The sequence below is a fragment of the Panthera tigris genome, chromosome A2 (assembly GCF_018350195.1).
Source record: "Panthera tigris isolate Pti1 chromosome A2, P.tigris_Pti1_mat1.1, whole genome shotgun sequence".
Lineage (NCBI taxonomy): Eukaryota > Metazoa > Chordata > Mammalia > Carnivora > Felidae > Panthera > Panthera tigris.
Genome location: NC_056661.1, coordinates 154,755,274 through 154,776,385, shown reverse-complemented (window position 1 = coordinate 154,776,385; position 21,112 = coordinate 154,755,274). Strand labels below are relative to the sequence as shown.

The 21,112-nt window shown below is 38.2% G+C and overlaps 1 protein-coding gene across 3 annotated transcripts in view; it reads right to left on the bottom strand.

Annotated features, from left to right (window-relative positions):
• Positions 1-21,112, bottom strand: part of LOC102968696 (olfactory receptor 9A4-like) — an 82,330-nt gene that overhangs the window by 14,294 nt on the left and 46,924 nt on the right. Inside the window, exons 2-3 of one of the 3 annotated variants that reach the window (XM_042973914.1) lie at positions 17,367-17,443; positions 5,100-6,074 (exon numbers count right to left, since the gene is read on the bottom strand). In XM_042973914.1, coding sequence (XP_042829848.1) covers positions 5,100-6,044 — 945 coding nt within the window. In that variant the 5' untranslated portion in view covers positions 6,045-6,074; positions 17,367-17,443. Of the gene's footprint in view, positions 1-5,099; positions 6,075-17,366; positions 17,444-21,112 lie in introns of those variants that run through there. The other 2 variants (XM_042973932.1, XR_006213366.1) reach the window with 2 other exon arrangements.

Genomic DNA, 21,112 nt, shown 5'->3' with positions numbered 1-21,112 from the left:
TTTTTATACTTTTAAGGATTATTTTACTATTGGGATACCTCTTATTTCCATTTCTGGAATATGGAATATAATATAAACCAGATATCTGGCTTATATTTCATGTTCTCAAGTCATTCTCCCTATGTGTGTCTCTTCACACAGGGTGTCCCACTTGTAAGGACAACAGTCATTAGGATTAGGGACCCACCCTACTCCACTATGACTTCATCTTCTATAATTATATCTGCAAAGACCCATTCCCAATCAAATTATAGCAGCACTTTCACATTCCAATGTACTGGGAGGGTAGAACTTCAACATAAGAATGTTGACAGACACAATTCCATCCGTAACAGAAGTCTTGTTTTCTTCCAATGTGGGGCAATTATGAATATAGTAAACATTCAGGTTCAAAATTACGTGTAGACATAAGCTTTCAATTCATTTGTGCATATACTAAGGAAGATAATTGCTGGTTTGTATGGTAAGAGTATAATTTAGCTTTGCAAGAATTTGCCCAATTGTCTTTCAAAGTGACTACCATTTTGCATTCCCACCAGCAATGAATGAGAGTTCTGGTAGCTCCACATCCTCTCCAATGTTTGGTATTTTGGAATTTTAGTCATTCTACTGGGTGCGGGGTGGTATTTCATTACTTTTTTAATTTGCAATTTCCTGATGACAGAGGATGTTGATCATTTTTTATGTGTTTATTTATCACCTGCATATGTTCTTTAGTGAAGGGTCTGTTCAGATCTTTTGTCCATTTTTTAATTGAGTTGTGTGTTCTTATTGTTGACTTTTAGGAGTTCTTTGTATATTTTGGATACATGAGCAATTTTTCATATGTGCTTTGCAAGTATGTTCTCCCAAACGGTGGCTTTTCTTTTCATTCTCTTAACAGTCTTTCCCAGAGCAGAAGTTCATGTTTTCAACTTCTGTTTCCTAAATCATGCTTTTGGTGTTGTATCTAAAACATAGTCATCAAACACAAGGTCACCTAGTTTCCTCCTCTGTTAGGTTGTGATGTTTTGTAGCTTTGCATTTGACATGCAAAGTTGAGTTTATTTTTGTGAAAGCTGTAAGGTCTGTGTCCAGAATTATTTTTCATGAAGATGTCCAGTTGTTCCGGCACCTTTTGTTGAAAAGACTATCCCTTCTTTATGGAACTGCCTTTGTTTTTTGTTACACATCAGTTGATGATATCTGTGTGTGTCTATTTCTGCGCTTTCTGTTCTCTTCCACTGATACATTTCTCTATTATTTCACCAATAACATACTGTCTTGATCATTACAGCTTTATAATAAGTCTTGAAGTTGAGTAGAGACAATAGCTTCAACTCTGTTCTTCAGGATTGTGTTGGCTATTCTGGGCCTTTCCCCTTTCCATATAAACATTAGTATCACTTTGTCATTATCTACATAATACCTACTGGGATTTAGCTGAGATTTAATTGAATCTCTAGATCAAGTTGACAAAGATTGATATCTTCATAACACTTCTCTCCTGTGCATGCATATGGGGTATTTCTGCGCTTATATAGATCCTTTTATTCCTTTCATCAGAGTTTTATAGATTCCGTAGTTTTCCTCATGTAGATCTTCCATGAATTTTGTTAGTTTTGTACCTTTTTTTTTGGTGCTAATTTCAAAAGCATTGTGTTTTTAATTTCAAAATCTAGTTTTTCATTGCTAGTATATGAGTTCACAAGTACACAGGAAAGCTATTTACTTTGCATACCAAACTTATATCCTGTGACCTTGCTATAATCATCTTTAAATAACACCATCTATACCACTTCACCGATAGTGCACGTATCTTATAACACAATATACTCAGTTCCTCATACATATTCCTAAACATTGCTGTTATACACTTCACTTACTCATAAGCTATAATCATCCAACACGCTGCTGTGTCATTCTGACAACTGTTGTCTCTGAGATCGGGTAAGTACAAGAAAAATTAAAGTTTTTATTTTATTCCTTCTCTAAGGTTCCTCCTTTCTTTCTATAGGATAAATTTACCAACTATATTATTTTCCTTCTCCTTCAACAACTGTTTTAACATTGCTTGCAAAGCAGGTGTACTCATGACAAAGTCCTTCAAATTCTGTCCGAGAAAGCCTTTGTTTCTTCACTTTTAGTTCTTTTATTTCTTCACTGCCATTGAGTCAAGGGGCCTGGGTGAGGCTGCACTGCCCATAGATCAGTTGCGGGGAACTGCAGGCAAGGTACCCCAGTGGCTGACATGCAGGTTTTTTTATATGACCAAAGTGACAATGAAGTATGATGCTGGAATAAAAACATCAAAAAAAGCCTACCACGTACGAGTTCTCTTACAAGGATGGTAGAAAGGCTGCCCCATCAAAACGTGGGAGCACACCAAGTAAGAAGGCCTACAGAGCACAAAGCACAAGGAATAGTTTATTGTGAGGCTCATGATATCGGTAAGAGTGTACAAGCAGAAAAAAAATTAGTGTACGTACTCAGTAGAATTTTTAGACAAGGCAATTATTAACATAAGGAAGAACAACCTGACAAGTCAAGAAATACCTTTATATTGTTTGTAAATATACCCCAGTAGAAACACTTGAAGACAGTCACCTCTGAAGAGTGTGAAGAGAAACATGGACCAGAAGTGAAATGGCAATAGTCTGATGATTCACTATGAACATCATTTAGAATTATTGGATATTTTTTCTTTTTTATTGTGGTAAAAAATATATAACACAAGTGTACCATTTTTAACCATCTTAAGTGTACAATTCAGTAGCATTAAGTCCACTCACATTGTTGTGCGAACGTCACCACCCTCCATCTCCAGAACACTTCACCATCCTAAGCTGACACTTGGCCCCCATTAATTAGTAACTCCCATTTCCTCCTTCCCCAACCCCTGCTGCTCACTATTCTACTTTCTGTCTCTAGGAACTGGACTCTTCTAGGTACCTCACATAGACGGAATCATACAACATTTTCCCTTTTATATTCACCTTCTTTCATTTAGCAATATTTTCAAGGGTCATCTATACGACAGCATGGATCAGAATTTCATTGTTTTTTAAGTCTGAATAAAATTCCATTGTACGCATATACCACCTTTTGTTTACACATTCATCTGTTTCCTCATCTGTGGAGAGGCTTTTGGGTCACTTCCACTGTTTGACAATTGTAAGGAATGCTGCTATGATTGTGAATAAAGCTTCTGTTTCCTCTTGCTTTGGAGTCTTAAGAATTCTTAATACCAAGTTATATGGATGTTTCAGTATAAAAGCAAGTGTTCACATACAGCATGTGAACAGGAAAATCTCCAGGGTTGGGGCAGCGGCCCTGATTCAGAGTCTAAATAAGGAACACAGTTTCTGACTACTGGTGGTGCCCCTGAGAGGGATAGATGACATCAGGCACAGTGCTCAAAAACAATACTGGCTCGTTGGACTGGAAGGATGGAGGTTGCAGGAAAAATGGAGGAGGACTCTAATAGACTAGGGTGGCCTGATACACGTAAATGGCCTCTGAGGAGTTGTAAAGCCTACGAGACACTTCTGTACAATGGTACCGACACAATATAAAGGTATAAAATGTAAAGGTCAAGCCATTGGTGTGTGCCAGTGAAAGATTCAGGAGCAAGCCTAATGTCACAGAAGAAAGACAAATATTTGCCTACATTTGAAAAGAGCCATAGACTTGTGGTGCTGCTTCGATGGGATCTGGAAAGAGCCTAAATGTCCATCAACTGACGAATGGATAAAGAAATTGTGGTTTATATACACAATGGAATACTACGTGGCAATGAGAAAGAATGAAATATGGCCCTTTGTAGCAATGTGGATGGAACTGGAGAGTGTTATGCTAAGTGAAATAAGTCATACAGAGAAAGATAGATACCATATGTTTTCACTCTTATGTGGATCCTGAGAAGCTTAACAGAAGTCTATGGGGCAAGGGAAGAAAAAAAAATAGATTAGAGAGGGAGAGAGCCAAAGCATAAGAGACTCTTAGAAACTGAGAACAAACTGAGGGTTGATGGGGGGTGGGAGGGAGGGGAGGATGGGTCATGGGTATTGAGGAGGGCACCTTTTGGGATGAGCACGGGGTGTTGTATGGAAACCAATTTGACAATATTTCATATTAAAAAAAAAAGAAAAGAGACATAGAGAACAAGTACGCGAGAGGGAGGAAAGAACAGGGATTGACCTCTTACCGTCAAAGAACCCCTACTCACCCCCATGGTCAGGCAGAAAATTTACAATCATATACAATGCAAGGAGTCCTAGATCTCAGCGTTTTAATAATCTAACTGTAGATTGAACACAGTCCCAATCAATAGCCCAGCAAGCATTTTGTAGATATCTACAAACCGACTTCAAAATTTATATGGAAAGAGAATGACAAGAGAATAGCCAAAATAGTTATGAAAAAGAAGAGTCATTTTCCACATCATTTATTTATATCATATATTAATCAACCCACCTACATACATATAATCTTCTAATATGCGTGCACACTAATGCACCAATTTGAATCCAGTGCCACATGGCTGATTCTAGCCTTCTCCTCTTGCTTCTCTGGAACATACCTATCCACATAAGAAACTGGCTCCCACCAGTTATAATCTTCATTCGTTCACCTGTAGTATATGTGTACCGCAATTGCAGAATTGCTAACTCATACCCCCAGTGGGAAACAACTTTATTAACAATACCATTATGATCGTGCTCAATTCATGAACCGCAAGATCATGACCTGAGATGAAGTTAGTCGCTTACCGACTGAATGACCCAGGGGCTCCCAGAGCTGAGTGTCCTTAAAAATATTACATATATTTTATACATTTACACTTCGAAAATGTATATTGTAAGATGTACTATAACTACAGAAGAATATACAAATGTCTATATTCAATTAGACAATAATAATGTGATCTCCAATAAGGAAAAAACCGAATATAAGTTGGTGGACTATCAGTGTCTTAAAATTCCCTTGAAGAATTTTGTAGAATTCCCTTGCAGATGACAAACTATTTGATGATGAAAATGATCATTTCAGATTTGAATTAGTGCTATGAGACTGCTCAGGTCCATGATGATGAGTTCATGTTTGTACTTAGGAACCAGCTAACCCTTGAGGAGTTGAGAGCAGCGTTTCATGACATCTCGAAAGACCTCTATGAATTTTTCATTCCGGAGGGTGAAGATAAATGGGTTTAGAAAAGGGGTCACCACTAAAACCATCAGTGACGCTACCCTGTTGTACTCAGCTGCCTGCGTTTGCTTGGGTTTCACATAGAGGAACAAGCAGGTGCCATAGCCGATCACAACACAAGTGAAGTGGGAGGCACAAGTAGAGAAGGCTTTCCTCCGGCCAGAGACAGAGGGGATCTTGATGATGGTGGAGATGATGTAGGTGTAGGAGATGATTGTAGGGATCAGAGAACCAAAAAGAATAAAAACGGCCATTAAGAATAGGATAAACTCTATGAAAAGGGTATTATTGCAGGATAGATTGAGCAATTGCCCTCGGTCACAGAAGAAATTGTTCACCACATTTGATTTGCAGAAGGTAAGCTGAAATGTGGCATAAATTGGCCAGATTTCAGAAAGGAACCCAAACACCCATGACATAATGACCACCCAGATGCAGGTGCGGCTGTTCATAATGATGTCGTACCTCAGAGGGTTACAGACAGCCACGTAACGGTCCACAGCCATCGCTCCCAGTAATGTAAACTCTGTGGTCCCCAAAGAAAGGTACAGGAAGAGCTGGGTGACACATGCAGCCAGAGATATTGTCTGCATCCCAGGGAGCAGCAGCCCCCAAAGCATCATGGGCACGATATTAGTGGTAACCAAGATCTCCAAGGCAGAGAGATGACCAAGGAAGAAATACATGGGGGACTGCAGACGTCTGTCCACACAGACAATCACAATGATGACCATGTTTCCCATTAATGTCACTGAGTAGAAGAAGAAGAAGATAGCAAAGAGAATATGATGTAGTTCTCGGGAGCCAGGGAAGCCAAGGAGATAAAATTCAGTGGCACTAGAGTGATTCCCCAACATTTAGTTCTGAGCTCTTGTTCCTTGTGGAATCTAAAGACCAAAGAGAGAAAACAAGTTTCTGATCACAGGAAGATTCAAGGCAATTCCAGTTTGAGGAAATATATCCTACTCTTCGACTTCACAAGATAATGCTACTATTTTATACAAGGTTGGTGTTGTGTAACTTATGAAGGTAAACGTAAATGCCCAAAAAGATGAGCAGTAGCCACCAACACCACACCTGAGGCATGAAAACCCACCCACCCAGTATGTACCCATCTCCCAGTTCACCAGCCATCCTGCCTCCAGCCCTGCCCTGACCTGCCATCCCGTCCCTGACCACATTGTTCTCATTTATACCATCCACTCTTCCATCTCCAGGGCCCAAAAATGTCTTCTCTGCCTCTCATATGCATCCTCTGCATAATCTTGCTACATTTAAAGAGTTCTGAGAATAACCAATCCCCATGATACCCAAGCACACCCAGACATGGTTCCTCCTTTCTTTGTGTCCTCTAAACACAGACTCCATTTGCATTGTATTCATATTAAATTTCTGCCTCGATTATATTATCAACTTCATGGTGTGGCTACCAAGTGAGACATTTCTAGCACATTGTCATAAGAGAACTGCTATTTTGAGACAAAATAGTGAGTCTTTCCCTGACTTCTAAAAAGCTGCCTCCCTGGATGGATTATTCACCTCCTCCTTCTTGTTCTCATAATGAGTCATCCTCCTTTTCTCATTTCAGTGAATGTTTATCCTCCAAGAGCAAAGACACTCTAATTTCCCCTATAGTGACCACTAACACTGAGATTATGATTCTCCTGGTCAATAAATGACAACAGAAAGGATGTCTGCAGAAGGAAGTCCTGTCTGTACTGCAGTCTCCACCCTGGGGTCAGAAGGCAAGAAAACAGCTGTGATATAGAGACAAAATCCTCCATATTCCCCCAGGTCACAAATGTCTAGTTCCAGATGAGAGACAAGACTTCCAAATGGGCAACCTATCCCTCTAACTGAACTGCCAGGATCCCAGTCTTGTAGAACAATTTAGAAAATTCCAAAGAGCACATATGCTTTTCTATGACCTTCTATTTTCCCCAGACCATAGGGTAAGAAAATAGTTAGAAGACACAGATATAAATCATACTGAGTTCCTCAGGAGGTGTGAGCTCCTTGCCTCAGCACATGCAGGTCTTTGCTCAAATATCTCCTCTCCACAGCACTTTCCCACACATCCCCTTCAAATAATTCATGCACCATGCATAATTTCACTTCTAACCTCTTTGGATTGTATTTTGTTATTGGCTCTCAGAAATAGCTCAAATAATATAATACATTTGTTTATTAATTTATCACCATCAAAATCCCACATTAGAATTAAGTACCTTGAGGCAAGTTTTTTATCTTTCTGGTATTACTACTTGTGACAAGAACAGAGTCTGACAAAGTACGTGTTCTATAAATATTTTTAAATGGCTTTAACAATTAACAGGTTAAAGAACAAATCAATGAATAAACAAAGAGTATCCTTCCTTCCATTCACTTTTCTCCAAAGCATCGCCCAGTCAACCTGCAATCTTTCCTCCCAGAGACCCCCCACAAGATGGCAAGGAGGTATATGGAAGAGATGAAGAGATATGAGAGAACAGGAGCTTAGGTGATGGCAGAGCGTGTGCTCGTCGCCAGCAGTGGGCACCATGAAGCTGCTCTTTGCTATGGAGGGATGATTTGATGGAAGGTCATCTAATCTGCAGCTGCCTTAGTCCTACTCTTCAGGCTCTAGGTGTCCTTATTCCACCTGGCAGCCAAGCCTAGACCCTCCCATGATAATGCCCTTGAACTCTCTCCTTCACCGAGGGGCATACCTGGAAGACACTCACCTCCAGAAAAGGGTTGGAACGTTCTTTGGCTCTTCAAGCATCAATCCAGGCTACCCATGGTTAGTAAAGAGCCATGCTTGGGAGACAATGAGTAGTTCCTGCTGTCTCCACTCATGGTGAAAAATACTATCGACACACAGGAGCTCCGGAAAAAGTGCAGAAGTGGTGCTGAGAGGAATCTAGCTGTCTCCCTCCCCCTCATTCTCTCTGCCTTCTAACTATCCATCCTTAGGGATGGATAGTTATACACTGAGGAATAATTTGCACAGGTTCAGAGACACGCTAGGGATGTAGTCAAGGAAAAGCTGAAGAAACTTTCACTCTTCCCTCCTGAGGATAATCAAGTTTTAGACCCCGGTAAAGTTCTCTGCATTGGGAAAACTTAAACACTCCTACTCAGGAATTTCTCAACTTTCAGGCTGCCATCCTCCCAGACCCTTAGTTATCACCACTACCAAGCTGTGAACACTCAGCCCCCTCATCTGCTCTCTGCTTCTCCCTGACTCCATTTAGCCCTACAGAGCCTGCGCTGCCCCCAAGCTGATGACTCCAGGACAGACTCAGAAACTTAGGGGCCACTAAATCTTCTTCTTCTTCATCTCCAAGGTTTCAGGAAGCACAGCTTTCCCGATGATCTCTGCACACTCTAAACCACATACCCTCTGTCCACAGTTATGGGAACCTGGCAAGACAAATAGAGAGGACCTGCCACCTACTCCAATGTCACCTTCTGATAATGCCACAGCCCATTCCAGTCCCTCCAACATGCACCCAACTCTGGGTGTTCAGCCATACATTTCCCTTCTAGATCTTCAAATGCTCTCAGGTCACCTCCCTGTGCTGCTTGAACTGAGGGGTCAAACTTGAAGAAACACTATTCAGAATTAACAACAACAACAACAACAACAACAACAACAAAATACTGCATAAAAGAGAGAATGGCTGGGATGCTGAGTTTAAAAGCAAAATCACACTTAAAACATTTACTTTTAATGTTGAAAAACAACTGCCATCTTTCATGAAATTAGCACAGGTATTATTTAAAAATCAAATGGAAGGATATAAGGTAAAGCATAAATATCTCTCTCCCCATCTGCTTGATTCTCCTGATCCATCTCCTAGAGCTAAATATTATTATAAATTATTATTAAAAATTTCTAGTCTATTCATACAGAATTTTCTGTGTGTTTACAAGAATATCTGTATATATTCTTTTTAAGTAAAATATGTTTTAATTAATATACTTTCCTGCTACCTTCTTCTTCATATATATATGTGTGTATGTACACATGCTTGTGTGTCTATTAAACTTTTCCATATTAAAAATATGTTAATCACATTTTATGTAATTGCTTAACAAATATTTGCTTATGAAAATACTGATCATTAATTAATGAATATGCTGATTAACAAACATTTTCTCCAATTTTTCATGTGTATATTATTGATGCAATAAATACTCTTGTATGATAATTTGTACAACTTTTTAATTGTATTAAATTATTAGCTGTTACCATTCATTCTCCAAAGTTACAATAATTTATAATCTTTTTTTTTAAGTTTTTGTTTAAATTCCTGTTAGTTAACATGCAGTGGAATAGTAGTTTCAGGTGTACAATACAATGATTCAACACTTCCATACATCACCTGGTGATCATCATAACAAGTGCCCTCCTTAATCCCCATCACTCACTTCACCCACCCACCCCCACCTCCCCTCTGGTAATCATCAGTTTGTTTTCTATAGTTAAGAGCCTTTCTTGGTTTACTTCTCTATCATTTTTCTCCTCTGTTCATCTGTTTTGTTTTTTAAATGAGATTGTATTGGGCCCATCCAAAGAGTCTCTTGTCAGGTATTTCTTTTCTTTTTTTTTAATTTTTTTAATGGTTTTTTTTTTTTGAGAGAGAGAGAGAGTGAGAGAGAGAGACAGACAGACAGAGCACGTGTGGGGGAGGGGCAGAGAGAGAGAGAGAGAGAGAGAGAGAGAGAAAGAGAGAGAGAATCCCAAGCAGGCCCTGGGTTGCCAGTACAAGTCCGATGCGGGGCTCAAACTCACAAAAGGTGAAATCAAGACCTAAGCTGAAATCAAGAGCTGAACACCCAACCAACTGAGCCACCCAGGATCCCCCAGAATCAATTTTCTTAATTCAAGGCATGGTTCAGTTTTCTAGATATCTTTACAGTATTTTCCACTCTACACTGGAAGAGTAGAAATGGAGAAGGAAGAAGGAACATAAAGTATTAAAACTCCTTCAGAAAAAGTTTCATTTCTTAAAAACTTAAATATATATGATTCAGCAATTCTACCTGTAGACAGTTTCCTAAAATGAATGAAAACATACTTCTGTTATAACGTTCATAGTGCCTGTATTCATTGTAACTAAAATAACAAAATAAATATGTATCAACAGAGATGGATATATTCATATGAAGAAATACTACTCAGCAACAAAAAGTAACAAACTGTTCATAGACACAAAATGGTTGAATTCAAGTACATTACAATGAATGAAAAGGTCAGACACCAAAAATGCATATTGTATGGAGGTATGTTCGCTATCATTTTTAACTTATTGGATTATACAGATTAGCCTTTTATTCAGGATTTTGGCCTCTATGTTAATGAAAGGCATTAGCCTTAATTTTATTTTATGTAAGGTCCTTGTCAGGTTTTGGCATGAAGGTAATTTTGGTTATCATAAAATGAATTGGAAAATATGCCCTCCTTTCCTATTTTATGCGGGAAAAGTTTGTATTATCTCCTTCTAAGTTGTTGGGGAAACTCCATGTCTAGTGAGGACCTCTAGCCCAAGAGTTTTCTCTATGAGAAAGTATTTACAGGTGAAACATCTTTAGTAGCTAAAGGACTATTCAAAACTTCTACTTCAGATTGTGTTTGCAAGGTGAATTGCTTAATTCATCTGTCAAGTTTATTGACAAAGTTGTTCATGATACCCATTTTTATAGATTTAAGAATTATGGTACCATTGTGATATCCCTTGTTTCCATTTGTGACATTGGTAATTTGTGTTTCTATTTTTTCCTCGGTCATTCTTGTTAGGGATTGACCAATTGTATTATTCTTTTCCAAGACATTACATTTGGCTTTATTGAGTCTTCTCTATTGCTATCTGGTTTACGTTTCATGTTCTCAAGGCATTATCCCTATGTGTGTCTCTTCATACGGTATTCTATTTATAAGGGTGCCAATCATTAGGATAGGGATCCACTATGGCCTCATTTTCACTGATTACATCTGCAACCACCCCATTTCCAACCAAGTTCACATGCTGATGTACTGGGAGGTTAGAACTTCAACATATGAATGTTGACAGACATAATTCAACCCACAACAGAGGTCGTGGCTGCTTCCAAATGGGGGAAAATATGAATATACTTACAGTAAACATTCTGTGCAAGATTATGTGTGGACATAAGTTTTCAACTCATTTGTGTGTATACTAAGGAAGATAATTGCTGGGTTGAATGGTAAGAGTATATTTAGCTTTGCAAGAAATTGCCAAATTGTCTTTCAAAGTGACTGTACCATTTTTCATTCCCAACAGCAATAATGAGAATTCCACTTGTTCCACATTGTCACCAGAATTTGGTGCTTTAGATTTTAGCCATTCTCTTAGGTGTTAACATTCATTAACATTCATTGTTGTTTAATTTGCAATTTCCTGATGACATAGGATATTGACCATTTTTTATATGCTTATTTATCACCTGCATATGTTCTTTAGTGAAGGGTCTGTTCAGATCTTTTGTCCATTTTTTAATTGAGTTATGTGTTCTTATTTTTTTAATATGAAATTTATTGTCAAATTAGTTTCTATACAACACCCAGTGCTCATCCCAACAGGTGCCCTCCTCAATGTCCGTCTAGTTATCTGTTCTTATTGTTGAGTCTGAAGAGTTCTTTGTATATTTTGGATACATGTGCAATATTTCATATGTGCTTTATAAGTATCTTCTCCCAAACTGTGGTTTGCCATTTCATTCTCTTAACAGTCTTTCCCAGAGCAGAAGTTCGTGTTTTCAATTTTTTGTTTCCTAAATCATGCTTTTGGTGTTGTATCTAAAAAATAGTCATCAAACACCAGGTCACCTAGTTTTCTCCACTGTTACGTTACGATGTTTTGTAGCTTTGCATTTGACATTTAGGTCTCTGCTCCAAGTTGAGTTTGCTTTTGTGAAAGGTGTAAAGTCTGCGTCCAGAATTATTTTTCATGAAGATGTCCAGTTGTTCCGGCACCTTTTGTTGAAAAGACTAACGTGGAACTTCATGGAACTTCTTCATGGAACTGCCTTTGTTTTTTGTTACAGGTCAGTTGATGATATCTGTGTGTGTCTATTTCTGGGCTTTCTGTTATTTTCCACTGATATATTTCTCTATTATTTCACCAATAACACTCTGTCTTGAAAACTACAGCTCTATAATAAGTCTTGAAGTTGAGCAGAGACAATACCTTCAACTCTGTTCTTCTATTATGTTGGCTATTCTGAGCCTTTTCCCTTTCCATATAAACATTAGTATCACCTTGTCATTATCTACAAAATAACTTACTGGGATTTGGTTGACAATCAGAAATTAAAGAGAGAAATAACTGAATCAGAAATACAAAGGATTATAAGAGAATGTTATTAAAAAATTATATGTCAAGAACTTGGACAACCTAGAAAAAATGGATATATTCCTAGAAACATAACCTTCCCAAACTGAATCCAGAAGAAATAGAAAATTTGAACACATTGATTACCAACTACAAAATTGAATCAGTAATAAAATAAAAAAATCCCAACAAACAAAAGTCCAGGACCAGATGACTTCACAAGCGAATTCAACAAAAAATGTAAAGAAGACATGGGACACCTGGGCAGCTCAGCTGGTTAAGCATCTGACTCTTGGTTTTGGCTCAGGTCATGATCTCAGTTAAATGAGTTCGAGCCCTGTGTTGGGCTCTGTGCTAGCAGCATGGAGGCCGCTTGCGAATCTCTCCCTCCCTCTCTCTCTCTGTCCCTCCCCTACTCACTCTGTCTCTCTCTCAAAATAAATGAATAAACTTAAAAAAAATAACTTTAAAGAAAAGTTAATCTTCTCAAACTATTTTAAATAATAGCAGAGAAAGGAAAGGTTCCAAATTCATTCTATGAGGCTAGCATTACCCAATAATAATAAATACCCAGATAAAGGCACTACAAAAGGGGCTCCTGGGTGGCTCAGGCAGTTAAGGGCCTAACTCCTGATTTCAGCTTGTCATGATCTTATGGTTCATGAGTTTGAGCCCCGCATCAGGCTCCACGCTTATAATTCTCTGTCTCCTCTCTTTCTGCCCTCCCCCTCTCTCAAAAATAAATAAACTTTTTAAAAGATACTACAAAAAACAGGGAACTACAGACCCATATTGCTGATGAACATAGATGTGATAATCCCCACAAAAATATTAACAAACAGAAGCCAATGATTTAAATAATTTAAAAAGTCATTCACCACGATCAAGTGGGATAAATTCCTACGATGCAAGGTGGTTCAATCTTCACAAATCAATCAACATGATACATCACTTCAATAAGAGAAAGGATAAAAACTATATGATCATTTCAATAGATGCAGAAAAAGCATGTGACAAAGTAAAATACATGATAAAAACCCTCAACAAAGTAGGTTTAGAGGGACATACCTCAACAAAATAAAGTCCATATATGGAAAACCCACAGCTAACAACATCCTCAATGGGGAAAAAGTGAGAGCTTTCCCCTATGGTCAGGAACAAGACAAGGATGTCCACTCTCACCACTGTTATTTCACATAGTACTGGAATACCTAGCCTCAGCAGTCAGACAACAAAATAAATAAAAGGCATCCAAATCAACAGGGTAGAAATCAGACTTTCACTATTTGCAGGTAACATGATACTCTAAATTCAAAACCCAATAAACTCCACCAAAAAGTTGCTAGAACAGATACACAAATTTAGTCAAGTCACAGAATACAAGATCAACATTCAAAAATCTGTTGCTTTTCTATACACCATTAATGAAGCAACATAAAGAGAAATCAAGGAACCAATCCCGTTTATAATTGCACCAAAAATAATAAGAAACCTAGGAATAAACTTAACTGAGGAGGTAAAAGACCTGTACTCTGAAAACTATAAAACATTGATGAAAGAAATTGTATAGGATACAAACAAGTGCAATGATATCCATGCTCATGGATTGGGAGAATAAATATTATTAAAATGTCCATACAACCCAAAGCCATCTACAGCTTTACTGCAATCCCTACCAAAATACCAACAGCATGTTTCATGGAACTAGAACAAATAATCTTAAAAATCATATGGAACCACAAAAGACCCTCAATAGCCCAAGTAATGTTGAAAAAAAGAAGAAAACTGGAGGTATTAACACAATCTCAGATTTCAAGATATACTACAAAGCTGTAGTGATCAAAGCAGTACAATACTGGCACAAAAACAGGCTCATAATCAAGGAAACACAATAGAGAGACAAGAAATAAACCAACACTTACAGGTCAATTAATCTTTGACACAGGAGGCAAGAACATGAATGGGAAAGACGGTCTCTTCAACAAATGGCGTTGGGAAAACTGGGCAGCAACACGCAAAAAGAATGAATGAAACTGGACCACTTTCTTACACCATAAACAAAAATAAACTCAGAATGGGTGAAACACCAAAATGTGAAACCTGAAACCATAAACATCCTAGGAGAGAGCACAGGCAGTCATTTCTCTGACATCAGTGGAAACGTTTTTCCAGATGTGTCTCCGGAAGCAAGGAAAACAAAAGCAAAAATAAAGAATTGGGACTATACTGAAATGAAAAGCTTCTGCATAGCAAAGAAAACACTCAACAAAGCAAAAAGACAACCTACTGATGGGAGAAGATATTTGCAATGACATACCCAATAAAGGGTTACTTTCCAAAATGTATACAGAACTGATACAACTCAACACCCAAAAAACAAAATTAAAAATGGGCAGAAGACATTAACAGACATTTCTCCAAAGAAAACATATGGATGGTCAACAGACATATGAAAAGATGCTCAACATCACTCATCATCACGGAAATTCAAATCAAAACTACAATGAGCTATCACCTCACACCTGTCAGAATGGCTAAAATCAGAAACACAAGAAAACAAAGACAACCTACTGAATTGTTGGTAAGGAGTTGATAAGGATGTGGAGAAAAAGGAACCCTCTCACACTGTTGGTGAGAATGCAAACTGGTGCAGCCACTGGGGAAACAGTACGGAGGTTCCTCAAAAAATTAAAGATAGAATTGCCATATAACCCAGTAATTCCACTACTAGGTATTTACCCAAAGAATACAAAAACACTAATTCAAAAAGATATATGCACCCCTATGTTTATTATAGCATTACTGAAATTGCCAAACTACATAAACAACCCAAATGTCCATCGATAAGCAAATGGATAAAGAAAAGTGGTATATATATATATACATATATATATATATATATGCACGTGTATGTATATGTGTGTGTATATAATGTGTGTATATATATATTCAATATATATAATGAAATATTACTCAGCCATAAGAAGAATGAAATGTTGTCATTTGCAACAGTATGGATGGATCTAAAGTCTAAAATGTATTATACTAAGTGAAATAAATTAGAGAAAGACAATTACCGTATGATTTCACTCATATATGGAATGTAAGAAATAAAACAAACAAACGAAGAAAAAATTAGACAAACCAACAAATACACTATTAACTATAGGGAACAAACATGGCTACCTAAGGGGAAGTGGGTAGGGGGATGGGTGAAATAGGGGATGGGGATTGAGAACACACTTAACCTTCATGAGCACTGAGTAATGTATAGAACTGTTGAATCGCTATATTGTACACCTGAAACATAACGCTGCACGTTAGCCATGCTGGAATTGAATTTTTTTTAACGAATAGAAAAACTAGACTGATAAAAGGTTATTTCCAATGTGCATGTAAGATAATATCGGATACATGTGCTCAATATCTGAAGAACCCCTGAATGTCATGACAAAGTAACCAAAGGCCCAAGTAGAAAAATGTGAAACTCCATCCCTCCTCCCCTACTGTTCTCCCATTTTCTACCTTCAGCTAAACAGAAACTTTACAGAGTATCTGGACTTAAGTAAATACTCATTTGCTAAAAATAATGAGATATCCTCATAAACAATCAAACCTTCCTGGCAATTGAAAGCTAGAGTTTAATTAGTATGACTCAAAGCCATTGGAAAAACACAGGATAATTTTACATCTTTTATTTTTAAATTGATAATATAGAATTTCATTGGTAATACATTCTCATGAAACACACACCAAAACAATATAAAAGGTTATTCAATAAGAAATACTTCTTTCACTCCTACTCCTAATAGCCCAGTTGGTAATCAGTTACCTACCTTGACTTCCAGACGTTTCCTCATGTAATTATGCAAATATGAATAATTTGATATACATATATGCTGTGAACTGATTACCATAATAAATTTAGTTAGCACATCTGTCCCCTCACAAAATTACTTTTTATTTCATGGTGAGAACATTTAATATCTATTCTATTAGTAACTTTCAAGTAGACAATGTAGCATAGTTATGTAGTCACCACGCTGTACATTAGATCCACAAACTTACCTATCTTACAACTGGGAGTTATAACTTATAAGAGTTACAAGCAACATCTCCAAATTTCCCTCATTCCCCAGCCCCTAGTAACCACCAGTCTACTCTCTATTCCTAGGAGTTTGGCTTTTTTAGATTCCACATATAAGGAAAAATATACAATATTTGTCTTCCTCTGTCTGATCTATTTCCCTTGGCATAATGCCCTCAAGATTTATCCATGTTACTATTTTGCTATTCATGTTGTTAGCAAATGACAGGATTTTCTTCTTTTTTATGGTTGAATAATATTTCATTTCTCATTAATGGATCAGATTAAATTAGTGACTGGCTTCAGGAGAAAAAGACCTACTATCAGCCAGGCTAGGCTACTGATTCTGAGTGATTCTAGTGATTCAGAGGCTTTCTCAGGACTTGTATGGATACACTTGTTTCTTGAGCCCTCTCTTGGTGAATTCTTAAGCTTGTTTGTCTTCTAGATCATGTAATGCACCAGGCCAGGTGCTGAAAACCTCCCTTTAGCTTTCCCAAAGGAAAGAGCTAATGCTCACATTTGTGGTCTCTCTTTGGCCTACAGATTCCGGGTGAGTTTCTGGGCATGTTCCATAGCCTGTGCCCAAAGCTCATCCAAGCTGCCTTTGGGTCTGGGCACCAGGCTGAGGTACATTAGATGCTGGGGGATCTGCAGCCAAGGCACCCCAGTGGCTGGTGTGTGGGTGTTTTCATCTGACCAAAGTGACAATGAAGTATGAAGCTGGAATAAAAACATCCAAAATAGCTTACCTTTTATGAGTTCTCTGTTAGAGGGATGCTGGAAAATCTGCCCCATCAAAACTTAGAAGCACACCAAGTAAGAAGACCTATGGAGCACAAAGCACAAGGAATAATTTATTGTTAGGTTTATGGTATCTGTAGGGGTAAACAAGAAGAAAACACAGGATGAATATTTGATCAAAATTTAAAAATAAGGTGATTAACTAAAGAAAAAACAACTTGATAAATCACAAAATGTCGGTATATTATTTATATATCCCAGTAGAAACAGTTGGACACAGTCACCTCTGAAGAGTGTGAAGAGAATCAAAGAGGGGATCAAAGGGTATTGGCACAAAAACAGACACATAGACCAATGGAATAGTATAGAAATCCCAGAACTAGACCCACAAACGTATGGCCAACTCATCTTTGACAAAGCAGGAAAGAACATCCAATGGAAAAAAGACAGTCTCTTTAACAAATGGTGCTGGGAAAACCGGACAGCAACATGCACAAGATTGAAACTAGACCACTTTCTCACACCATTCACAAAAATAAACTCAAAATGGATAAAGGACCTGAATGTGAGACAGGAAACCATCAAAACCCTAGAGGAGAAAGCAGGAAAAGACCTCTCTGACCTCAGCCGTAGCAATCTCTTACTCGACACATCCCCAAAGGCAAGGGAATTAAAAGCAAAAATGAACTACTGGGACCTTATGAAGATAAAAAGCTTCTGCACAGCAAAGGAAACAACCAACAAAACTAAAAGGCAACCAACAGAATGGGAAAAGATATTTGCAAATGACATATCGGACAAAGGGCTAGTATCCAAAATCTATAAAGAGCTCACCAAACTCCACACCCGAAAAACAAATAATCCAGTGAAGAAATGGGCAGAAGACATGAATAGACACTTCTCTAAAGAAGACATCCAGATGGCCAACAGGCACATGAAAAGATGCTCAACGTCGCTCCTCATCAGGGAAATACAAATCAAAACCATACTCAGACATCACCTCACGCCAGTCAGAGTGGCCAAAATGAAGAAATCAGGAGACTATAGATGCTGGAGAGGATGTGGAGAAACAGGAACCCTCTTGCACTGTTGGTGGGAATGCAAATTGGTGCAGCCACTCTGGAAAACAGTGTGGAGGTTCCTCAAAAAATTAAAAATAGACATACCCTATGACCCAGCAATAGCACTGCTAGGAATTTACCCAAGGGATACAGGAGTACCATGCATAGGGGCACTTGTACCCCAATGTTTATAGCATCACTGTCAACAATAGCCAAATTGTGGAAAGAGCCTAAATGTCCATCAACTGATGAATGGATAAAGAAATTGTGGTTTATATACACAATGGAATACTACGTTGCAATGAGAAAGAACTAAATATGGCCCTTTGTAGCAACGTGGATGGAACTGGAGAGTGTGATGCTAAGTGAAATAAGCCATACAGAGAAAGACAGATACCATATGGTTTCACTCTTGTGTGGATCCTGAGAAACTTAACAGAAACCCATGGGGGAGGGGAAGGAAAAAAAAAAAGAGGTTAGAGTGGAAGAGAGCCAAAGCATAAGAGACTCTTAAAAACTGAGAACAAACTGAGGGTTGATGGGGCTGGGAGGGAGGGTAGGGTGGGTGATGGGTATTGAGGAGGGCACCTTTTGGGATGAGCACTGGGTGTTGTATGGAAACCAATTTGACAATAAACTTCATATATTGAAAAAAATAAAAATAAAAAAATAAAAAATAAAAAATTGAAAAAAAACAAAGAGGGGAGCAAAGCTCTGATGATTCATCATAAAAAATCATTTAGAATTATTTAATATTTTTTTCTTTTCTATTGTGGTAAAAAATATATAACACAATTTTGCCATTTTTAACCATCTTAAGTGTACAATTCAGTAGCATTAAGTCCACTCACATTGTTGTGCGAACGTCACCACCCTCCATCTCCAGAACACTTCACCATCCTAAGCTGACACTTGGCCTCCATTAATTAGTAACTCCCATTTCCTCCTTCCCCAACCCCTGCTGCTCACTATTCTACTTTCTGTCTCTAGGAACTGGACTCTTCTAGGTACCTCACATAGACGGAATCATACAACATTTTCCCTTTTATATTCACCTTCTTTCATTTAGCAATATTTTCAAGGGTCATCTATACGACAGCATGGATCAGAATTTCCTTGTTTTTTAAGTCTGAATAAAATTCCATTGTACGCATATACCACCTTTTGTTTACACATTCATCTGTTTCCTCATCTGTGGAGAGGCTTTTGGGTCACTTCCACTGTTTGACAATTGTAAGGAATGCTGCTATGATTGTGAATAAAGCTTCTGTTTCCTCTTGCTTTGGAGTCTTAAGAATTCTTAATACCAAGTTATATGGATGTTTCAGTATAAAAGCAAGTGTTCACATACAGCATGTGAACAGGAAAATCTCCAGGGTTGGGGCAGCGGCCCTGATTCAGAGTCTAAATAAGGAACACAGTTTCTGACTACTGGTGGTGCCCCTGAGAGGGATAGATGACATCAGGCACAGTGCTCAAAAACAATACTGGCTCGTTGGACTGGAAGGATGGAGGTTGCAGGAAAAATGGAGGAGGACTCTAATAGACTAGGGTGGCCTGATACACGTAAATGGCCTCTGAGGAGTTGTAAAGCCTACGAGACACTTCTGCACAATGGTACCGACACAATATAAAGGTATAAAATGTAAAGGTCAAGCCATTGGTGTGTGCCAGTGAAAGATTCAGGAGCAAGCCTAATGTCACAGAAGAAAGACAAATATTTGCCTACATTTGAAAAGAGCCATAGAGAACAAGTACGTGAGAGGGAGGAAAGAACAGGGATTGACCTCTTACCATCAAAGAACCCCTACTCAACCCCATGGTCAGGCAGAAAACTTACAATCATATACAAATGCAAGGAGTCCTAGATCTCAGGGTTTTAATAATCTAACTATAGATTGAACACAGTCGCAATCAATAGCCCAGCAAGCATTTTGTAGATATCTACAAACTGACTCCAAAATTTATATGGAAAGAGAATGACAAGAGAATAGCCAAAATAGTTATGAAAAAGAAGAGTCATTTTTCATACCATTTATTTATATCATATATTAATCAACCCACCTACATACATATAATCTTCTAATATGCGTGCACACTAATGCACCAATTTGAATCCAGTGCCACATGGCTAATTCTAGCCTTCTCCTCTTGCTTCTCTGTAACATACCCATCCACAGTGACAGACCTGGCTCCCACCAGTTGTTATCTTTATTTCTTCACCTGTAGTATACAGGTATAGCAATTGCAGAATTGTTAACTCATACTCTCAGTGGGAAACAACTTTATTAACAATACTATTATGATCATGCTCAGTTCCACTCTTAGTCTTACAGATTCCAGTCAAAACACTATTTTTCAATTATGTATGTCACATCCTTTTTTCCCAGTCCCTTCAGTGAGTTTACAACATACATGTATAATGTTGGGAAGGAAGTTTCATGTGCACAGTCTTTTGACCCCTGCTTAGCCACATAAGAATGGCAGAAATATTGACAATGGTGGTGTGAAAGGAGAGAGTCCAGGATGGGACAATAAAGGAATTGAGATGTGGACGAGGAAACTCACTGTAGAGTTGGAAGACAGCTTGGCAAAGTTGGTCCTTGTGAGGGGGGGAGGAGGAAGGGAACCTAGAAATGTAGCTGAGAGAGAAGGGAGATGGAATGCCCTGTCTCAGGATTGACCAATGTGAG